Source organism: Ovis aries, chromosome 10 (genome assembly GCF_016772045.2).
Source record: "Ovis aries strain OAR_USU_Benz2616 breed Rambouillet chromosome 10, ARS-UI_Ramb_v3.0, whole genome shotgun sequence".
NCBI lineage: Eukaryota > Metazoa > Chordata > Mammalia > Artiodactyla > Bovidae > Ovis > Ovis aries.
The window spans coordinates 73,905,835-73,925,108 of NC_056063.1; the positions used below are offsets into that span (position 1 = coordinate 73,905,835).

Below are 19,274 nucleotides of genomic sequence, written 5' to 3' on the forward strand. Positions count from 1 at the left end.
CGATTGTCCCTGTCCTGCTTAGGGTAGTATTTTTTCCCGTTCATCACACTGACTTCCTGAGAAAATGCTTTAAATGATCATTAAAGGGGCCCCAGTGGGTTTCCCTGATGGCTCAGTGGGTAAAAAGAATCTGCCTGCAATGCAGTAGATACAGAAAACAAGGGTTCGATACCTGGGTCAGGAAGATCCCTGGAGAAGGAAATGGCGACTCACTCCAGTATTCTTGCCTGAAAAATTCCATGGACAGAGGGGCCTAGCAGGCTCCAGTCCATGGGGTCGCAAAGGATTGGACACAACTGAGGGACTAAGCATGCACAAAGGGGCCCCCCAGTACTATAGAGCATGCGGACAGCACAGAGATGACCCAGGCATCTCTGTTAGTAAGTGCTTACCAAGTGCCAGACATTGTGCTAAGCTTTTGTATGAAGTTTTCTCATTAAAACCCCCAAATGGCCCTGGAAGGGAATATTCTTATTCCTAGTATATATATATAAAGAAACTGCAGTTTTGAGAAGCTAAAAAGCGTGTTCAAGATCATCTCTTAAGTGGCAAAACCAGATATACAACCTTCCGTAAGCTCCTAAGCTTCCATTTTTAAAATGAGGAAAAGGACCTGGAATGGTTAAGTGACTCATTCAAGGTTACATAAGGGATTAGAAACTGAGAACCCCAGACTTAGTCCTCTCTCTGTCCCTCAGACCACAATCCAGCATGAATATGCTACCTGTACCTTTTTTTGAACAATCAATAGATTTGCTTCCTCCTCAAAATTTAGAAAGGTTTTGGAGGAATCAAAAAGATTAAACTCGATTCCTTCTTTTTCTCCAAATATCATCTCCAGTAATAATTTCATAACTTTTCCATTAGCCATTCTTTCAGCATGTGTCACTGTTATCTGAAAATATTTGAAAGGACCAGAGAACCACTTTAGTTATGAAGATTCAAGAGAAAAGGAATTGCTTGAGTCAGTTCCAATTGTTCATCTTCTTTTCTTTGCTTTGCTCTTCTCTGACCCCTGTAATATCAAGGTTGTTCTTGAACAAGGAAAGAAGTTAAAATAGGGTAATCTAAGTAGTTTGTGAAGAATGAGAAGAATACTCCATTGTACTCCTTTGCCTTGGAAAACTGTGTTTAAGAATTGCTTTCTTTTTTTATTTCACATAAGCTCATAATCTGAGTTCTCTTATTTTTACTGCCACGTATGGGGACCTGTATCAGAACAGGTGAAGCTTTAAAAGTTGAAGAGTGATGTTTATTAGACAAGACTGGATGTGCAGAATTGTCCATAAATAGTAGTCTGTTCTGAGCACAGTGATCTAAGAAATATTAGTACGTGCTATACCTTGTCTAAAGGGTTATATTCAGGCTTTTTGGCTTAGCCTAAGAAACTGCCTGATGGCTCAGAGGGTAAAGAGTCTGCCTGCAATGCAGGAGACCTAGGCTCAATCCCTGAGTGCAATCCCTGGGTCCGATCCCTGGGTCAGGAAGATCCCCTGGAGAAGAAAATGGCAACCTACTCCAGTATTCTTGCCTGGAGAATCCCCATGGACAGAGGAGCCTGGCGGGCTATAACAGTCCATGGGGTCACAAAGAGTTGGACACAACTGAGTGGCTGCATTATTTATTATTAAGAAACTGAAATAGGTGAAATATTACCAAATGATAACAGAGCATTATGTGCTTGCTACCACCAAGCACTTGTTAATTATATGAGGCTCACAGCAATTTATGTTAGGGACGACGCTTGATTCCCATTACAGAGATGAGGAGTGCTGAGAATAAAAGACGTGGAAGCACTTACCCATGGTAATACACCTATCAGGTCTAGAAACTGGGTTTGAACTGGATTTAACTTTAGAGAGTTTGAAGAGTGCCTGTCATGGGATATAACTTTCTGTTGCAGTAGACATTGATCATTGTATGCACTGGATATTGATGTTTTTATAATAAAATATTTTAGTTTGAAAAATGATTAATGTGAATGACAGTCAAGACTTTCATGAACAATAAAGAAATTCAGTCTCTATTTAGTTTTCAGTGACAAGTCAAGATATACATACACAATAAGGGAAGTGTATTTGACATTTAGAAAACCCTAATCTCATCAAAATCAAGTTTATTATCAACAGGTATGGAGTGTCATACAGACCATGTAATGTTTAAATGCACAAAATTATTATCTGAAGGCCTATTTAAATAGAAGCTGAAACCAAATTTTATTTAGGATTATGAATCTGAAATAGACCAACAGAAGGAAGCCAAGGTGTATCAACAACCACTATTACCTATCAGACACTTTATATACATTATTTAATTTAATACTCAATAGAGCTCTGTGAAGTGTCCTATCCATTTCTCAGAGGGAAGAAAACTTTAAAGAATAATTTGCCTAACATTCAGGCAGGTTGGAAGTGGCTGAACAATTTGAGAACTCAGGTTGGCTAACCTCCATATCCTGTTCTCTTGTGTCTGTATTTTATTTGCATTAGATGAGAGCTTATGATCAATGTAGAATTGGGATGAAGTTCTTTACATGGTTCCCTTAAAAACTGCTAACTAAAGAATTCACCTGCCAATGCAGGAGACGTGGGTTCAGTCCCTGAGTCAGGAAGATCCCCTAGAGGAGGAAATGGCAACCCACTCCAGTATTCTGGCCTGGGAAATCCCGTGGACAGAGGAGCCTGGCGGGCTACAGTCCATGGGGTCGTAAACAGCCGGACACAGCTAAGCATGCACTATATTTATACTTAGTTTAACTGTCAGTTTACAAAGTTTTAACCATTTAAGAGGAAAGTTCCAGTAGAAGCAAGCCTTTTAAATCTCAGTTCAAGATATGGTTTGAAAATGTTAGTTGATGAGATCAACAAGGAAATTCAAATTTCAGTCCAGTAAACACGACTTAGAAAGTGGATGAATGAAAACTCACTGTTCTCAATGTGGTGAACTGGCAAGAAACTTCTGTAAAAAGTCAACCAGGAGGAGTCCTTTCATCCAAGACTTTCTCTTTTTCTTAAACAGCAATAATTTTAAAAGAGAGATACTGCTTTTCTCCACTGTTTCCACAAAGCCTTACCTCCATATAAATCTCAGATTAAACAAACATCGCTACCTGAGAATGAACATTCTGGGCAGCCTGGAGGGGCAACTATGAAAGGAGTGGTTAATTTGAGGTTAATTTGTTATAGGTTGTTGTTTAGTCACCAAGTTGTATCTGACTCTTCCCAACCCCATGGACTGTAGCCCGCCAGGCTCCTCTGTTCATGGGATTTCCCACGCAGGAATACTGGGGTGGGTTGTCGTTTCCTCTGGGGAGTCTTCCTGACGCAGGGGTTGAACCTGCTTTGGCAGGCAGATTCTTTACCACCAAGCCACCAAGGAAGCCCAGAGGTTAGTTGTAGGTAAAAGTCATAGAGCTAATTTGCAAAGTGAGCCAAGGAATTTATGAAGATTCAGATTCTATTTTTGAAACCCAAAATGGGGAGGATAAAAAGAAAGGTGGGCGGGAAAGAAGGAAGAAGGGGTTAAGTATTGGCAAGAAAGGGGAACGGGGAGTTAGTGTTTGATGGGTACCGAGTTTCAGTGTGGAGTGATGGTAAGTTCTGGAGAGAGATGGTGGTGAGATGCACAATGGTGTGTGTACTTAATGCCACTGAACTATACACTTTAAAATGGTTAAAACGGCACATTTTACGCTCTGCCTGTTTTACCATAGTATTTTTAACTGGGCAAAGGATCTGAATAGACATTTCTCCAAAGAAGAAAGAATTAGGATTGGCAAGAGAGATACCTCATTATACTTAGGTTTTTGTTTTATTAAATCCTTACTCTTTTCATATGAAAACTTCCTTCTTGTTGCTGCGTTTTCCTGTAAGAGTTCTGTCTCCATGAAACAGGTAACTGAGTGCAAATGCGCTCGGCTCTTCCTCAGTGAACCACGCATGTCAGAAGCTGGGTCTGCTCTGAGGCTGACCCAGAGCCCACTACGTGTCATGTGAAATTCAGAACTCTGGGAACAGCAACAAACAAGTCTCTGTTCTCATGATTTTTAGCATTGTCATGCGGACAGGCAGTAGACCAGCATGTACGCAGTGACAATAGAAGTAATATCATATCATAAGAATCATCCCAAAAAGTAGGGATGCTGAAAAGGTGGGCCTAACCACTGAGCTTTGAGGGAAGATGGTTAGTAATAAAGAAATGAGAGCAAATGTAACTTGCTTGCTTTCTACCTTTTCTTTCTTTGGCTTCCATTTTGCCATCTTTTATACGAGGATATTTGGGACACTGTCTGAGGCGTTATTAGAGAGGACAGATGGCCACCTGGTTAACTACCCACCATGCTGCAGAGGTGCCAGCATGCGTGGTACAAGCAGAGTGAGAAACTCAGGCCCAGAAGGGTCACAGAGCCGGTTGATGGCACAAGCAAGCCTCCTCAATTTCCACTCCTGGACCCTCTTTGACTTTTCCTTTGCATCATTATTTTACACCCATTGGGTGGTTTCATTCATCTTTCTCTCTCTCTCTCTCTCTCTCTCTCTCTCTCTGACACACATACTCAAACCCACGGGCCAAGAACTAAAAAGGAAGAAAGCAAAACCAGACTAATTTTTCTGGAAATTTTGTTGGATGGCGGTGTCATCCTACCAGTTCAAGAAATGTGTAAGATGATTACAGTACACAAAGACAGACTTTGTGTCCTGGACGTAACATTCATCTCAGCCTTCCTTTTTACTGAATCTCAGCGTTTGGTTTCTTTTTCTGCCTTTCATGTCTTAAAAGCCAGTTCTCAGCAGGCTGAATTATACATTCTGCTACACTGTTGAGACGAATACTTCGGCCAAAATGTGCCCAGGATTCTAAGTCCAACATAGTGTAGTGGATACAAAGGCAGGGCATTGAGCAGGACTGGGGATTCGATGTTGAATCCAATGGGATCTTGTTTCTGTGATTTTTCTTGGCCTGATTCTTTGGTGTATTCCTGGGAGCAAAACCCCATATTGAAAAGAACAGGTTTCAATGAATGCTTCTGAAATTTCTTTTCAGTTGCTGCATAAACTGGTTTTTAAAGATATAAAAAAAGTTTTCTTGGATTCTACCTTCATATCCAGAGGTCACCTTCACTGAAATAGCCTCAGATGTGGGCAGCCTGACTAATCTCAGATAGCTTTGTTTCCGCCACATCTCAAAGCACATATTCTAAATATAATATTCTTAGAAAAATATTTTATATCATGAATATTTTATAATAAATTTATCTCTTATAATATGTTTCTATAATATTTTAGAATATTTTTAAATAGTGTGACATAACTACTATATGTTATTTCTTGATATAGTAGAGGAATTTAGCCTTCCTTAATATACAGACAGCCCTTAATTTTAAAAATGTTTGTTCAGAATTTCTTTTGCCACCTGGTTTGGAACTCAAGTAATTTTCCTGTAGAGACAGTGAAGGACTTGATGGTTAAGTCTCCAGGCTGGCTGACAGTAGTTTATTTCACTCATGACCTTTCTCAAGGATAATACTGTGCTAACAGCATGGAAGAGGCCAAACACCATGTTATGGATGTTTCCATGTCTTTAGGATTCAGGAAAGATGCCAAAAGCATATGCTTAGCCAAAACTTCCAGACAGTGTGTGATAGTAAAATCCTTCACCTTCTCCACCAGCTGAGGATAGGAGAACCATAATCCATGGTTCAACTGCTGGGTGATTGGAATGTTCACTGGGGAAGGCGTCTGGAGTAGGAATGGGATATACCACATGGAGCCAAGATTTCCAGGAGATCAATAGGAAGATAAAAGCTGGAACCTGGTCCTGGGTGGCCCCGGAAGCATTCAGAGCACCCTCTATATTTGACTTGGGTACTCTATTTGGTTTGATGACTACTTTTTTCCTGGCTTTCGTGTGGCCCTTCCAGTCTAGCATTTCATTTTATTTTGACCTTCTCTGGCAGACACGGTCTCACAGCCCCTCTCTTCCTGAATGAGCACAGAACACTCTTGGATGTGATCTTTTCAGTACTTCTGTAGCATCAGGGAAGTGCACGGAGTAAAAAGCCTCCTCTCAGGTGCTTTCCCCTTCTTACTCCTCTATATCACTCTGGAGAAAAAGTCACCTTTGCATGACATATGGATTTTCAGATGGATCTGAGGTGTAGATTCCCATCTCCCCATGAAAGCGACAGAAGTGGTCCTCAGAATTCCCTCAGCTGGGTCTGGGGTGGAGGAGGGGATCCTGTATTTCAGGCATCACTGAAATACAAGAGCCTGGGTTTTTCCAGGCAACATGGACTCGTGCAAGGAGTAGAATCTTACTCAAGTCAAGAGTTTCCACATATGTACTATATGCAGATAATACCAATTGTCAGTGTGGACCCTGGTCAGTTGTCTTCATAAGGTCAGTGTTACTGCCTTTTAGGGAGAAACTCAAATAGTAATATTTTACATGATTTTTAGAAAGTATAGCTGAAAAATCTTTTTGTTCAGATATCATAGAGTAGAAAATACCAGACAGTCATGAGTCATCAATAAAATGATATGTTGTTGAAAAGAGAGGAATTAGAGTTTGCAATGTAAACTTTATGTTAATGACAGAGGACAATGCAAGAATCCTGACTAAGCTGTTCTTTAAGTTCTGCTAAATGTTGTAGGGCTTCCAACCAACCTCAGGTTGCTCGTCTCAAGAGTGAAACTGGTTGTCATGTTTGAGAGTTTTCTCCCCGAAGCCCAGTCTATGCCTTTTCTGTATAAATAAAAATCTATTTGGAAAACAGTATCGCAGGAAACACTGTCCCCCACCAACCCAGGACAGTATTCCCCTCAAATGATGAACTTGCCAGGTTTTCAGTGTCTTTTCATATACCACTCATTCTCTTTGAACATTCTATACACTTCAAGTTTACAAATGGTCATGAAATAGGTCAGCATTCTTGAAAGTGTTCATTCCTGGACATGTATCATGAGAATTACTCTGATGACATAGGTCCACCAAGAGACCAAAGGCATTTGCTTTTGACTTCAGTAATTCATAGTTTGGTCATCCATCGTAATCCACTCTACGATTAGACACAGAGTTCTTTGGCTGCCAAAAACCTACAGATGTCTGTCTGCTTTTGTACAGTTTGCCTCAACCAAAATACAAAAATTTCACCTCTCAGACAAAACCAGGGAAATTTCAGGCAGTAGAGGACGCTGTGGAGAAGACGTGTGGAGGGCTAGGCAGAAGACGGAGAGCATATTAGACAGTGCAGGGCCTGGAGGAGCGGGGAGGCCCAGTGGAGAGTGGCAAGGAGGAATGTGAGTGGCCGAACAGCAAAACCGGGAATAAAGACAAAGATACTGGGGTGGTGAACGACAGGCAGGCCTCCTTAGCTTGGCAAGATTTTTAGGAAATTCCATTCAGTTTTCTGTCTTTAGCTTAATACTAGGTTTTGTTTAAGGAGACAGTGAAACATCCCTTTCTTTAATTACTTTCTGAGGAAACAGGGCCTTGTAACCATGGGAAAGGGCTTCCCTGGTGGCTCAGTGGTAAAGAATCTGGCTGCCAATGCCAGAGACACGGGTTCAGTCCTTGGGTCAGGAAGATCCCCTGGAGAAGGACATGGCAGCCCACTCCAGTATTCTTGCCAGGAAATTCTATGGACAGAGGAGTCTGGTGGGCTACCGTCCATGGGGTCGCAAAAGAGTCAGACACAGCTTGGCCACTAAACAATGCCATGCCTGGGAGAAGACTTCTAAGAACTCTGCCAGGCCTAGAATTTTGTCCCCAGGAGGCATTTTTGTTTACCTGCCGTATTTCTGTCCTCTGAGTGATTCTGCCCCCAGCCTGGAGTATCTGTCCTTTTATCTAGAGAGAACATGGGCTGGGTGGATGGGGATGGATGTTCCTTTTCCTTGGATATTCTTAAATTCTTAGCTTCTCTGAAAGAGTAAGAGGTATAGATTGTCCAAGGGGCTCTTTTCCTACACCCATTGTTACCTCTCACTTGTGAGGGGTCTTTTGGTCTTCTGTCAATGCCAACATTATGGCATCATGTCCTCAGTAAATTCTTATTTGTTCAGCCATCCATGCAACCGAGAGTTAAGAAGTACATGCTATGTGGCCAGCCCCGCTAGGAATCTGGAGAGGAATGAGACACTGACCCCCAACCTTATGAAACTTGATTGTGGTCCTGGTTTATGCAACACCCCTGGTTAGGAGTATCCACTTGAGCTCTTATGCTAGTGGCATCCAGATCCATTGGGATTCCTTTAGATTTCAGCAAGGCCACACAAATATTTGATAAGGTATAAGTTATCTGCCTCTCCAGACTCAACATTACAAAGACCGTATTGAATGTTTAATTAAAACATTCATTAGTCCTCTTTTCCAATTGTTTCTCATGGTTCGGGTCCCTTGAAACAGTTGGTCTTTTCACTGAAATGTTTATTCCTATCATTTAAGCCAAGCAGTAAGAGTTCTTACTGAACTTAATATTGAGCTAACATTTTAAAGGATAACGCATCTGACATCTCTGACTGTCTGCCATGAACCCATTTACATAAGAAGTGTGAACACGTCTAGAAGTCTTCTGGAAGCCTACAATTTCCAAAATTATTTATATGTACATTTCCAACATTATTTATATGTACATTTCCTGGAGATCAACCACAAGGTAGAACACTCAGAATGTATTAATACTAGACGCCTCTGAAGCACTGAGATTATATGTTGGTTTGTTTTCTTTGAACCCTCTCGCATAAGTGCTAGTTAATTCAGCTGTTGCGATCGTGCTGGCCCTGCAGTCAAGGTCAGGGTTTCAGCTTCTGCACAGACTGGTTTGCTTTCCACTGAGTGCATTTCTCACTCTGGTCAGCTCTTTTTCAAGTGCACACCAAAGGTAGGGGCCCAAGAGGGACTCAGTCTGAATCCATCATCATCTTGGAAAAGACAGGGCAACGTGTGTACTTCATGCCTGCTGAATCAGTCGAGGGAGAGGCAGTCATTTCTTCTTAGGTAGAGGGTGCCAGTTGGTCAAATAGCCAGCTCCTTTGGGTACAAGAAAACTCTCTGAAAGTTTTAAGATTAACTCCCTGTCAGACCTGCTGTCTTGATCCCGCCCACCATCACCACTGCTGCCTCCCTGCATGGTGCCTGCAGCCCTGGCTGCTGTCCAGCTCAGGAAGCTAGCAATCCAGGCTTAGCAGATATCTCCTCCAAAAAAGTAAGGCTCAGGCTTCCCTGGTGGTCCAGTGGGTGGGAATCCGCCTGCCGATGCAGGGGACACAGGTTCGATTCCTAGTCCGGGAGGATCCCATGTGCCTCGGGGCAGCTAAGCCCTCCTGCCCTAGAGCCTGTGCTCCTCAACAAGAGAAGCCGCTGCGATAAGAAGCCCAAGCACCGCAGCTAGAAAGTAGCCCCCACTTACCCAAACTAGAGAAAGCCCACATGCAGCAGCAAAGACCCATGGGGCCCAAAATTAATTAATTGAAAGTAAGGAAGGCTCAAGGAAAACACAGACCGGCAGCTCATAGCTGAATTCAGCCCAAAGATACAGCTAACCCACACAGAGTTGTTTTCCAGTGTGGACCAGTGGCTGAATTTCCAGCTTCTTCTGGCAAATGGAAAGGTCAGGCCATCTAGAGTTCCGGTTTCTGCAGGTGACAGTTGGCTGGAGCTGAGTAGCTGCCTCTCCATTCCTTCTAGCCAGGCGCCCTTCCATCTGATACACTCCCCACCTGACCTACCCACTTACGCACACTTCCTGCCTGGCCCCCGTAGGCTGAGTCTTCAGGCAGTGCCCAACCCAGTCCTCTTTGCAATGAGCTTGATTACCATTACACTGGGGCTTCCCAGGTGGCTCAGATGGTAAAGAATCCACCTGCAGTGCAGGAGACCTGGCTTCAATCCCTGGGTTGGGAGAATCTCCTGGAGAAGGGAATGGCAACCCACTCCAGTATTCTTGCCTGGAGAACCCCCATGGACGGAAGCGCCATTATACTACAAGTCAATGGTAGGCACTTCACTGGGGATGCAGTTATTAAATAGTTCCTTGTAACACATTTGGTGGGAAAACAACCCATCTGATGTTCTTTGAGCATTCATATTTTGTCTCCAATAAATAAAAATGAGACTAATTATGTATTGGCCTCATATAGGAATAATTTAAGGATATGGATTAAGCCAAATCATTATGTTCTTAAATCTGACCAGCCAGAGGAGACGCTCATTGCTGCAGCCAACTGATAGTTTTGCCTTGCAGACAGTCTTGTTACAACTAGGGGGTCCACTGAAGATTTATGAATGCAGTCATGATTTGAGATCATGTGTCTTTGTATTAAAAAATAGAATCACCGATTTTGTGGACATCAGCTATTCTCATTTTTGTGTGTCCTCCTTTCAGTGGAAAAAAGAAATTGAAAATAATGCTTTCAGTTCAAGACTTTGACCATGAAAGATTAGCTAAAATCTTATTCTAATAATTTAATCCTCTTCTTCATCATGATTCTGTTATAGAAAATAATACTTATTTGAAGGTCTAGTCTATTAGAGAGATGAAGAGATTTGTTCAGTATGAAGTGAAGTGAAGTCACTCAGTTGTGTCTGACTCTGTGACCCCATGGACTGTAGCCTATCAGGCTCCTCCATCCATGGGATTTTCCAGGTTGCTATTTCCTTCTCCAGGGATCTTCCCGACCCAGGGATCGAACCCAGGTCTCCTGCATTGTAGGCAGACGCTTTTACCGTCTGATTTGATTCCTTTTTCCTATCATGTAGCTTGCCAGGGCTCCTTGGAAGCTGGAGCAGTGGAACTCTGATTGGGTAGGGGCTCCAGTTACGTAAGCAGACATCTTTGCAGCATCTGTCCAAAGAAGGCCTAGGGTAGGATGTGGCTGACCACCCAGGCAAGGAAGACCTGGTGGGGTTGGGGGCTTCCAGCAGCTCACAAGTCCATCAGCAACTTCTGCACATCTGGTTCCTGCAGCCTAGACACTGCTGCCTCCCATCCAGCATTCCAGGCTCTGTCCACTCCAGACCCCACCCCTTGGTCTCACCTCTCCCTGGTTCCCAAACTCCCAGGAGGTTCTGAGCATCTCCTCTGGCACCATCAGGGATACAAACCTGCTCCTTGGAATCACTGCTTATCCTGGTCGCGCTGCAGACTATCACTATACCCTGGAGGGGACTCCCATGCCAGGGAGAGGGTGAGCCAACATCTCTAAGCTCGTGCTGGTTTGCCCAAGAACTTGGTGCATCACCAAGCCAGCTAACACTGCCCATGCTGCCTCACCCGTGTCTGCCAAACAGTGACCTAACTCTTCAGACTCTGATAGGAATTTCTCAGGGCCTCCTGGAAAATCAGGGGAGTATCTGTTAAAATGAAAACCAAGACAATAAGGATGCTTCAGGAAGGGGACTTTTAGGAGACCCAGCATGGTAGCTATTTCTCTGACTTACACAAATGCTGGCAGACCCCAGGGGAGTTTGCAACTGCCTTTTCCAAAAAAAGTCTGAGCCTTGGTGCCTGAAGGTTGAGGAAGGAACTTTGGGTATCAGCCTCGGGTTTGACAAGTGCAGGGCAGGAAGGACACCACTGACAGCCAGTCTGGGCAGGTCACTTTCAAGAACTGTGGTTTAATTAACCTTTTTTTTGTTTGTTTTTTTAATGGACCAGCTCAGGATTAGGGCCTGTCAATATTGGATTCAGAACCAATGTTCCCAGGACCACGTATAAGCCTGCTCTTTTAGGAATGTATGCTTTGTACCTAGATATATTGAAATATTCAGTCACCTCCAGAAGCTTTCGGTCCTCTTGGCTATTGAAATGACAATGGAGGCTGAAGTTTTCATGTATAGAACATAGTTTGTATGTTCGTATAGAATTGGTGTGAAGACTCTCCAAGGAAAGACAGCAGAAAACACGCAAAATTCCCTATTCATCCTATTTTTAAATTATGGTTTTTTTGGTGTGAATTTAAAATACAATCTAAGTAAAAGCCATATGAAAAACTAGTCAGAAGAGCCCTTTTACCCTCAAAACAGTTCCTCCACACCCTTCCTACTTGGCCCTCCACTTCCCGCCAGAAGTCTCTTCCTGGTGGAGGCTGTCTTCCCCTCCCTGTGGGTCCCAAGACCTGTAATGTCGTGCGCCTTCTAATATCAGAAGCAGCGATCAGACACACTCAGGAGTTCATAAGAGGCTCTCAGCTGGCAACTGGCCCTCATCTGGATTCCTGAATGTATTTCACCCCAGAGTACACTTCACTCAGACTGTACCAAGCTATATTTCTCAGAAAAGAAATTTAATAATCCAATGGTATTTTTTAAGAAAAAGGCTACCACCAAAAAAATGAAACACCCAAAGCTTTCCTTCCTTCTAAGATCAAATCTCTTAAGCTTCTTGAAACTCACAGGTGCTAGGGGCACAATTCATTTTTTAATACCACACATATGGTCCTCAAACTAGCCCAAGACTTAGACCAGGCTATGGTCAGAGTTTTCTGGCCAAGATGCCAGGAAGCACAGCTTAGAGGTCAGTAGTGCCTGATAAAGACAATTTATGTGTCTTTATCCACATAATGGATCGTGTGTAGGCTGGGGCAGAGGGGAAAAGCAGTCTGGGTGAGCCCAGTTTCAAGGTTGATTTCTGATTCAGTTAGACCTGGGTGGTTTGACACATCCGTCAAGTTCAAGTCCAAAGCATCATTGTAACTACGTTCTATAATTATAGATTTGCCCATTCCTGGGCTCTCTGTTAGATACTTTTTCTTTCCAGGTGGTTAGGAATTTTCATTCTGTATGGCATTTTCATTTCAGTTAATAAGCAAGAATGTGAATACATTCTAAAACATATATTATTCTATTTTAATGTAAGAAACTGAACATTTGTTTTCCATAAATATTTTAGAGAGACTTTGCTAAAGTAAAATGAAAGAGAAAAAAACAGGATATGATCTCATATCCTGGGGCACATTCTCATTTGGAAACCTTACAGACAGGATGGAAGCTAAGGGATAAAATAGACTAATTCCTATTTAATACTCAAATATCTAAATCTAAAAATGAAGTTATAACCATCTGAAGAATTTGAATATTGGCTATAGGCAATGACTATTCAAAGATATTATGATAATATTTACCTATAAATCATATCATTATTTTTATTCATATATGAGTACATGAGATATTTTTTCTCAATTTTAAATTCCTAGACCTTTTTGAAAAACAAAAAAATGGTCTTATCCAAAGTTTTAAGTTTTCATTTAGTATAAGCATTTAACATACACAAATTCTTCCTCTCTTTTTATCAGTTCTATACATATCATATTCTCATAACATAAATCTGATACTTATTTCATAGGAGAAATTATTTAAATGTATGTACTAAAACTGTTTTATACAAACTGCAGAAACACCCACTTAAAGTGAAAAATCCATGTTATAAATTCTAACAGAATAGGGTACGAAATTATAGAAATAAGGCTTTTATTGGGAATTGGATCCCAGTGTGTAGGAACAGTGAATGACCTTGACCATGAAGAATTTTTACTGGTTAGTTCATAAACAGAGACTCTTGGCTTTTTAATAAATAAACATTTTGTTTATTAATTGCACAAAGTTTGGTCAAAGCATTGTACAAAAAATAAATATTTTTGTTAAAATATGTCAAAAGCCTGGCTTTTAAGCTTGACACTTAGTTGAGTGGGTCACACAGGACAAGCTCCCTGTCCTTTGCAAAGTTATAGAGTTGGAAATGAACTTAGATCAAACTCCATGAACCATGGTTTGCATTTGATGGTTTAGTTTTATCTGTGCTTTAGGAACTATTGACTGTTGTAATTGCTTTATTAGAATGTTATCTCTTGTTTCTTTAATATGGGGCATTTAAACAGCTCCTGAACTTGAAACTTGTTGTGACTATCTTGGGAACAAAATTACTTTTAATGGGAATATATGTTTGAGTGATAAATGCAAGTTAATAGATAAATATTGCTTAATTTATTACACATTTTAAATATGTATACTTAATCTTTACAGATAACATTTTGTGTACAAACTAATTCATTGATTAGACTTCCTGATCACATTAACGAATATTAATTGAATGATAATTGAATATATAATTAGGAGATACAAAGACAAAACTAAAAAAGGAAAGATCTAAACACACTGCATGCCAACATGTATGCAGTCACAGTTTTTCAGAAAACGCTGTGCATTTGAATCACCTTTCTTGACAGTGGCTGCACAGTATCAGTGCTTAAGCCAAAGTATTTTCAGCATGAAGGGTGGGGATTATGCAAAATTATAATTGCATCAGAATTATGAGAAATGGCAGAAAATTCCTATTTTTAAGTGTCTGTTTTCAATGAGTAAGACTTAAACTAGCTCTCTTCTCTCAAGAAGGCGGTCTAAATCACATTTGTCTTTTTCTTTAACAGATAATTCTGAAATAATCAGCAGAAACGGAATGGAATGCCAAGAATCTGCATTGAGAATAGCTAAACATTGTTACTGTACATACTATCCTGTTCCCTCCTCAATAGAATTGCCACAAACTGCATGCTAAATAAAGATTTAGTTCTTCTGGACAGACCACAACTCTAAGAAGCTAGTGCTGCTATATCATATATGAGTATTAAATATGGTATGCTTAGTATATTCCAACCTAAGATAGTTAACTACCTGAGACCAGCTGTGATGTTAAAGGACATAAAGGATAAAGTTTACTTTTAAAGGGTTTCTAAACATAGTTTCTGTCCTAGGAATATTGTCTTATCTCCATAACTATAGCTGATGCAGAAAGTCCAACCAATTTATTCATTTCGACTCAGAATATTTCAAAGTTAGCAATAAGCAATTAGCGTTAGTTTAAAAAAAAAAAGAAAAAGAAAAAACCTATTCCAGGGGCAGGTTCGATTCTAACTTCAATTACTGTCATTTCATTTTACCCACTGGATCAGAGCTGTGTTTCACTTCTTGACAACACGAATGCTGCAGCAGAGATGAGAAGTGAAGTAAAACCGTTACCTGTCCTGCAGGTCTAAAATCTGAATGGAAATTCAAGCACAAGTACTGGGGACACATCGAAGTGCGGTATTTGGTTTGCCTGGAGACGCCGCATTGAATCATGTGATTCTAGAATAATATTAATAGTTTGAAAAAGAAACTTTGTACGGTGTGAGTTTCATACCTAACCAAACAAAGTCTTGAAGGTATTATTTTACAAGTATATTTTTAAAGTTGTTTTATAAGAGAGACTTTGTAGAAGTGCCTAGATTTTGCCAGACTTCATCCAGCTTGACAAGCATGAGAGGCCCATGCCGACAGTCTAACCGAAGGGATCAGTCTTTCCAACTCACCATCCGGTTGCCTGTTACCGAGTAACTCTTCTAAACTAAAAACCTAGACAAACAAGGAAGCTGTAGGTGGGGAGATCTGTATAATATTCTAATTTAAGTATGTTTGAGTTTAGTCACTGAAAATTTGACTGTGACTTTAATCTAAATTACTACGTAAACAGCAAGTAGATAGTTTCACTTTTTAAAAAATCCATTACTGTTTTGCATTTCAAAAGTTGGATTAAAGGGTTGTAACTGACTACAGCATGGAAAAACAAATAAGTTCTTTTAATTCTTTCACCTTAAAGCATATTTTATGTCTCAAAAGTATAAAAAACTTTAATACAAGTACATACATATTATATATACACATACATATATATACTATATATGGATGAAACATATTTTAATGTTGTTTACTTTTTTAAATACTTGGTTGATCTTCAAGGTAATAGCGATACAATTAACTTTTGTTCAGAAAGTTTGTTTTAAAGTTTATTTTAAGCACTATCGTACCAAATATTTCATATTTCACATTTTATATGTTGCACATAGCCTATACAGTACCTACATAGTTTTTAAATTATTGTTTAAAAAACAAAACAGCTGTTATAAATGACTATTATGTGTAACTGTTTAAAACATCCATTTTCTTTGTGAACATATTAGTGATTGAAGTATTTTGACTTTTGAGATTGAATGTAAAATATTTTAAATTTTAAATTTTGGCATCACCGCCTGTTCTGAAAACTAGATGCACCAACCATATCATTTTTGTTTGAGAAAAAAAGAAATCTGCCATTTTAATTAATATTGATCAGAGTCTAATGACTATTTATCTTATATCGTAGATTTGATAACCCTATCAAAAAAAATTACATTCTAAGTATAATCTTACATAGTGCTTGTATTGTTGCGTTTGTTTTAATTTGTGGAAATGTATTGTATCTAACTTGTATTTCTTTGGTAGTTTCATCTTTATGTATTATTGATATTTGTAATTTTCTCGACTGTAACAATGTAGTTATGCTACAACTTGCCTAAAACATTCAAACTTTTTTTCTTTGTTAATTCACTTAAACTCATTGAAAACGTAGTATACATTACTAAAACATAAATTATGGGAATCACTGAAATATTTTTGTAGTAGACTAATTGTTGTTACATTGTCTTTCTTTTTTTTCTTTTGTTTCATGGTTTTGATTTTTAAAATTATTAGTACACAACTATTTCCAGCCCTTTAACAATGGAACATCAAAAATATCACCTATATCCCTAAGCAAATATAGAAGACTGTATTTTTACTATGATATCCACTTTTCCAGAATTGTGATTATAATATGCAAAGAGTCATAAATATGCCATTTACAATAAGGAGGAGGCAAGGCAAATGCATAGATGTACAAATATATGTACAACAGATTTTGCTTTTTATTTATTTATAATGTAATTTTATAGAATAATTCTGGGATTTGAGAGGATCTAAAACTATTTTTCTGTATAAATATTATTTGCCAAAAGTTTGTTTATATTCAGAAGTCTGACTATGATGAATAAATCTTAAATGCTTTGTTTAATTACAAAAACAAAATCACCAATACCAAGACATGAAGATAGCAACTCAACAAATACTGTAGTTAAGAGATGAACTCGTCACTTGTATGGGAACCACATTTCACTCTTTGTTTTCAGGAGGTAACAGCACTTCACCTAAATATTCTTTGAGCCATATCACTGGTAACATTTCTACTAAACCTCTCCGTAACACTTAAAGAATTCCCTCATTCATTACCTTACAGTGTAAACAGGAGTCTAATTTGTATCAATTCTATGTTTTGGTTGTAATATTCAGTTCACTCACCCAATATACAACCAATGAAATAAAAGAAGCATTTAAAAGGATTTCTGGTCTTCCTCCACTTTTTTGTTGGTGAGACAGATTGATAATTAGCCAAACAAAATGGTTTTCACATTCACACAGACAATGGTTGGTAACTTCAGAGAAGAGCAGGCTTTTGATTTGGTTTTGGGGGTTTGTTTTTTTCTCTGGATTTTTAATAGTAGGAAACACAATTTACAAGGCTCATTTGGGAAGTAGTTCTAGTATTTGAAAGTGAAATAAAAATAAATCCCACCACTCTGCCCCCTACTTTAGAATTTTGCCTGAATATGAAGAGATGTGAACATCAGTAACCAAATGGGGAACAAAACATCAGTTAATTAACAGACAAGAAAGTGCCTGTTAATCCATGAGACAGGCTTCAGGTGAGAGCCCAGGTGAGCGACGTGCCTTAGACCTTAGGCTGCAGAGAGGGGCAGAATGATGAGCCCTGGTCTGCGGGGCTACCCCGGCCCCACTGAGCAGCACACCTGTGGACAGGTGTTCATCAAAGCCACACCTCCCAAGAGGTGCTGGGAGCCTTCTCAGTCTCCTCCTTTCTCTGTCCTTTGAGGCCCATGATATTTCTTAAGGAAGGTGGGAAGGGTCCTTGTCATGCAGGGGTTGGCAGAAGTCACCCCCTCAATGAGCTAAGGCAGGAATGGGGAGACAAGATTTTCTTAAGGGCAGGTTTAAAGCTTCAGGCCTGAGTGGTTATGAGACCCCTTATGAGCAGAAAACACAAACATTCAACAGACAGGCATATTACAAATAAAGGCACTTGTATTTTTAAACGGTGTCATCAGGAATTCCAAGGGTAAAAATACTTGCATACTTTTGCAGATATTTGAAAAACCGCTCTATGTTTGGATGAGCAATGATTTAAAAGATGGGGACTTCCCTGTTGGTCCGGTGGCTGAGACTTCGCCTTCCAATGCAGGGGGTGCAGGTTTGATCCCTGGACGGGGAGGTAAGATTTCACATGCCTCATGGCCAAAAAAACCAAAACTTAAAACAGAAGCAACATTGTAGCAAATTCAATGAAGACTTTAAAAATGGCCCACTTTAAAAAAAAAAAAAAAACTTAAAAAAGCTGCTATGGTATCAATCACTCCTGCCAAGAAAACATTCCCTGTTAATAGTAAGTTCAAGGTGCCAGACTTCGAGAACAAGTTATTTTAAGTGAAAAATATAAGACAAGCTACTCAAAATTGTTCACACCTGGTTGATGAAGTATAATTTTCATGAGTAGACCGACTTTCTCTGGTACTACATTAAAAATAGAGAAATTTAAACCTGAGAGGATGAAACTAATTTCTGTCTTCAGCATAGAAAATGTTAAAATATAAAATAAAATTATTCTATAATTATCTGGCAATAGGAAGGTATCTTAATTTGGGGCAGCCCCCAACTAAAAAATGTTTCACACTCACAAATATACTCTTGTTTATTATTAGTCACAGATCTTTTGTAACACTTTAAAGCTTTTAGGGGCAGTCAGGCAAACCAAGATACAGTTCAACATTCTGAAATCCGTGAGAAGGAAACTCTGGCTCACTTAAAGAATGAGTTCTTCTCCCCACCCCCCACCCAAATAGAGTCTCAGAAATATTAGACTCCCATTGCTGTTGGACTGGGTTATCACCGTTGAAATGACAGTTATTGTGAATCGGAATGATTCATACACAGTATGAATGGACGCAGTAATAACTTCCCTCCATGCTTTTGGTGGGAGGTGGGTTGGCAGGATGGGGAAGGGGTGGAACTTAGAATATTCCCCAGGGACTAGCTTATGCATCAAGGGCTTTGGAAAAGAGTCCACATAGATTTCTATTAAATGTATAGAGACCCACGCTGGTCATTGAGGAGAATCACTAATCTAAGTTCTAACGACTGCAGAGATTCTTTTCAATATACATAGAGGTTCTGCTGTGACCAGTAACCTGACTCGACAACATTCCCTCTCCGTGTCTGCCCTCAGGATGACTAGATCCACAACTTAGCTGAAAAACCTCTATCCAGGTGATTTCAATTGCATGACCAGCAGTCATGTGACCTCTCTTTCTCCCACT

At 39.9% G+C, this 19,274-nt stretch overlaps 1 protein-coding gene across 7 annotated transcripts in view; it reads left to right on the forward strand.

The window, feature by feature from the left end:
- MBNL2 (muscleblind like splicing regulator 2) overlaps positions 1-17,225 on the forward strand; it is a 168,972-nt gene extending 151,747 nt beyond the window's left edge. For all 7 annotated transcript variants that reach the window (XM_027973721.3, XM_060394204.1, XM_060394203.1 and 4 more), the window contains one exon: positions 14,424-17,225. In XM_027973721.3, coding sequence (XP_027829522.1) covers positions 14,424-14,438 — 15 coding nt within the window. In that variant the 3' untranslated portion in view covers positions 14,439-17,225. The remainder of the gene's footprint in view (positions 1-14,423) is intronic.
- Positions 17,226-19,274: the final 2,049 nt, after the last annotated feature.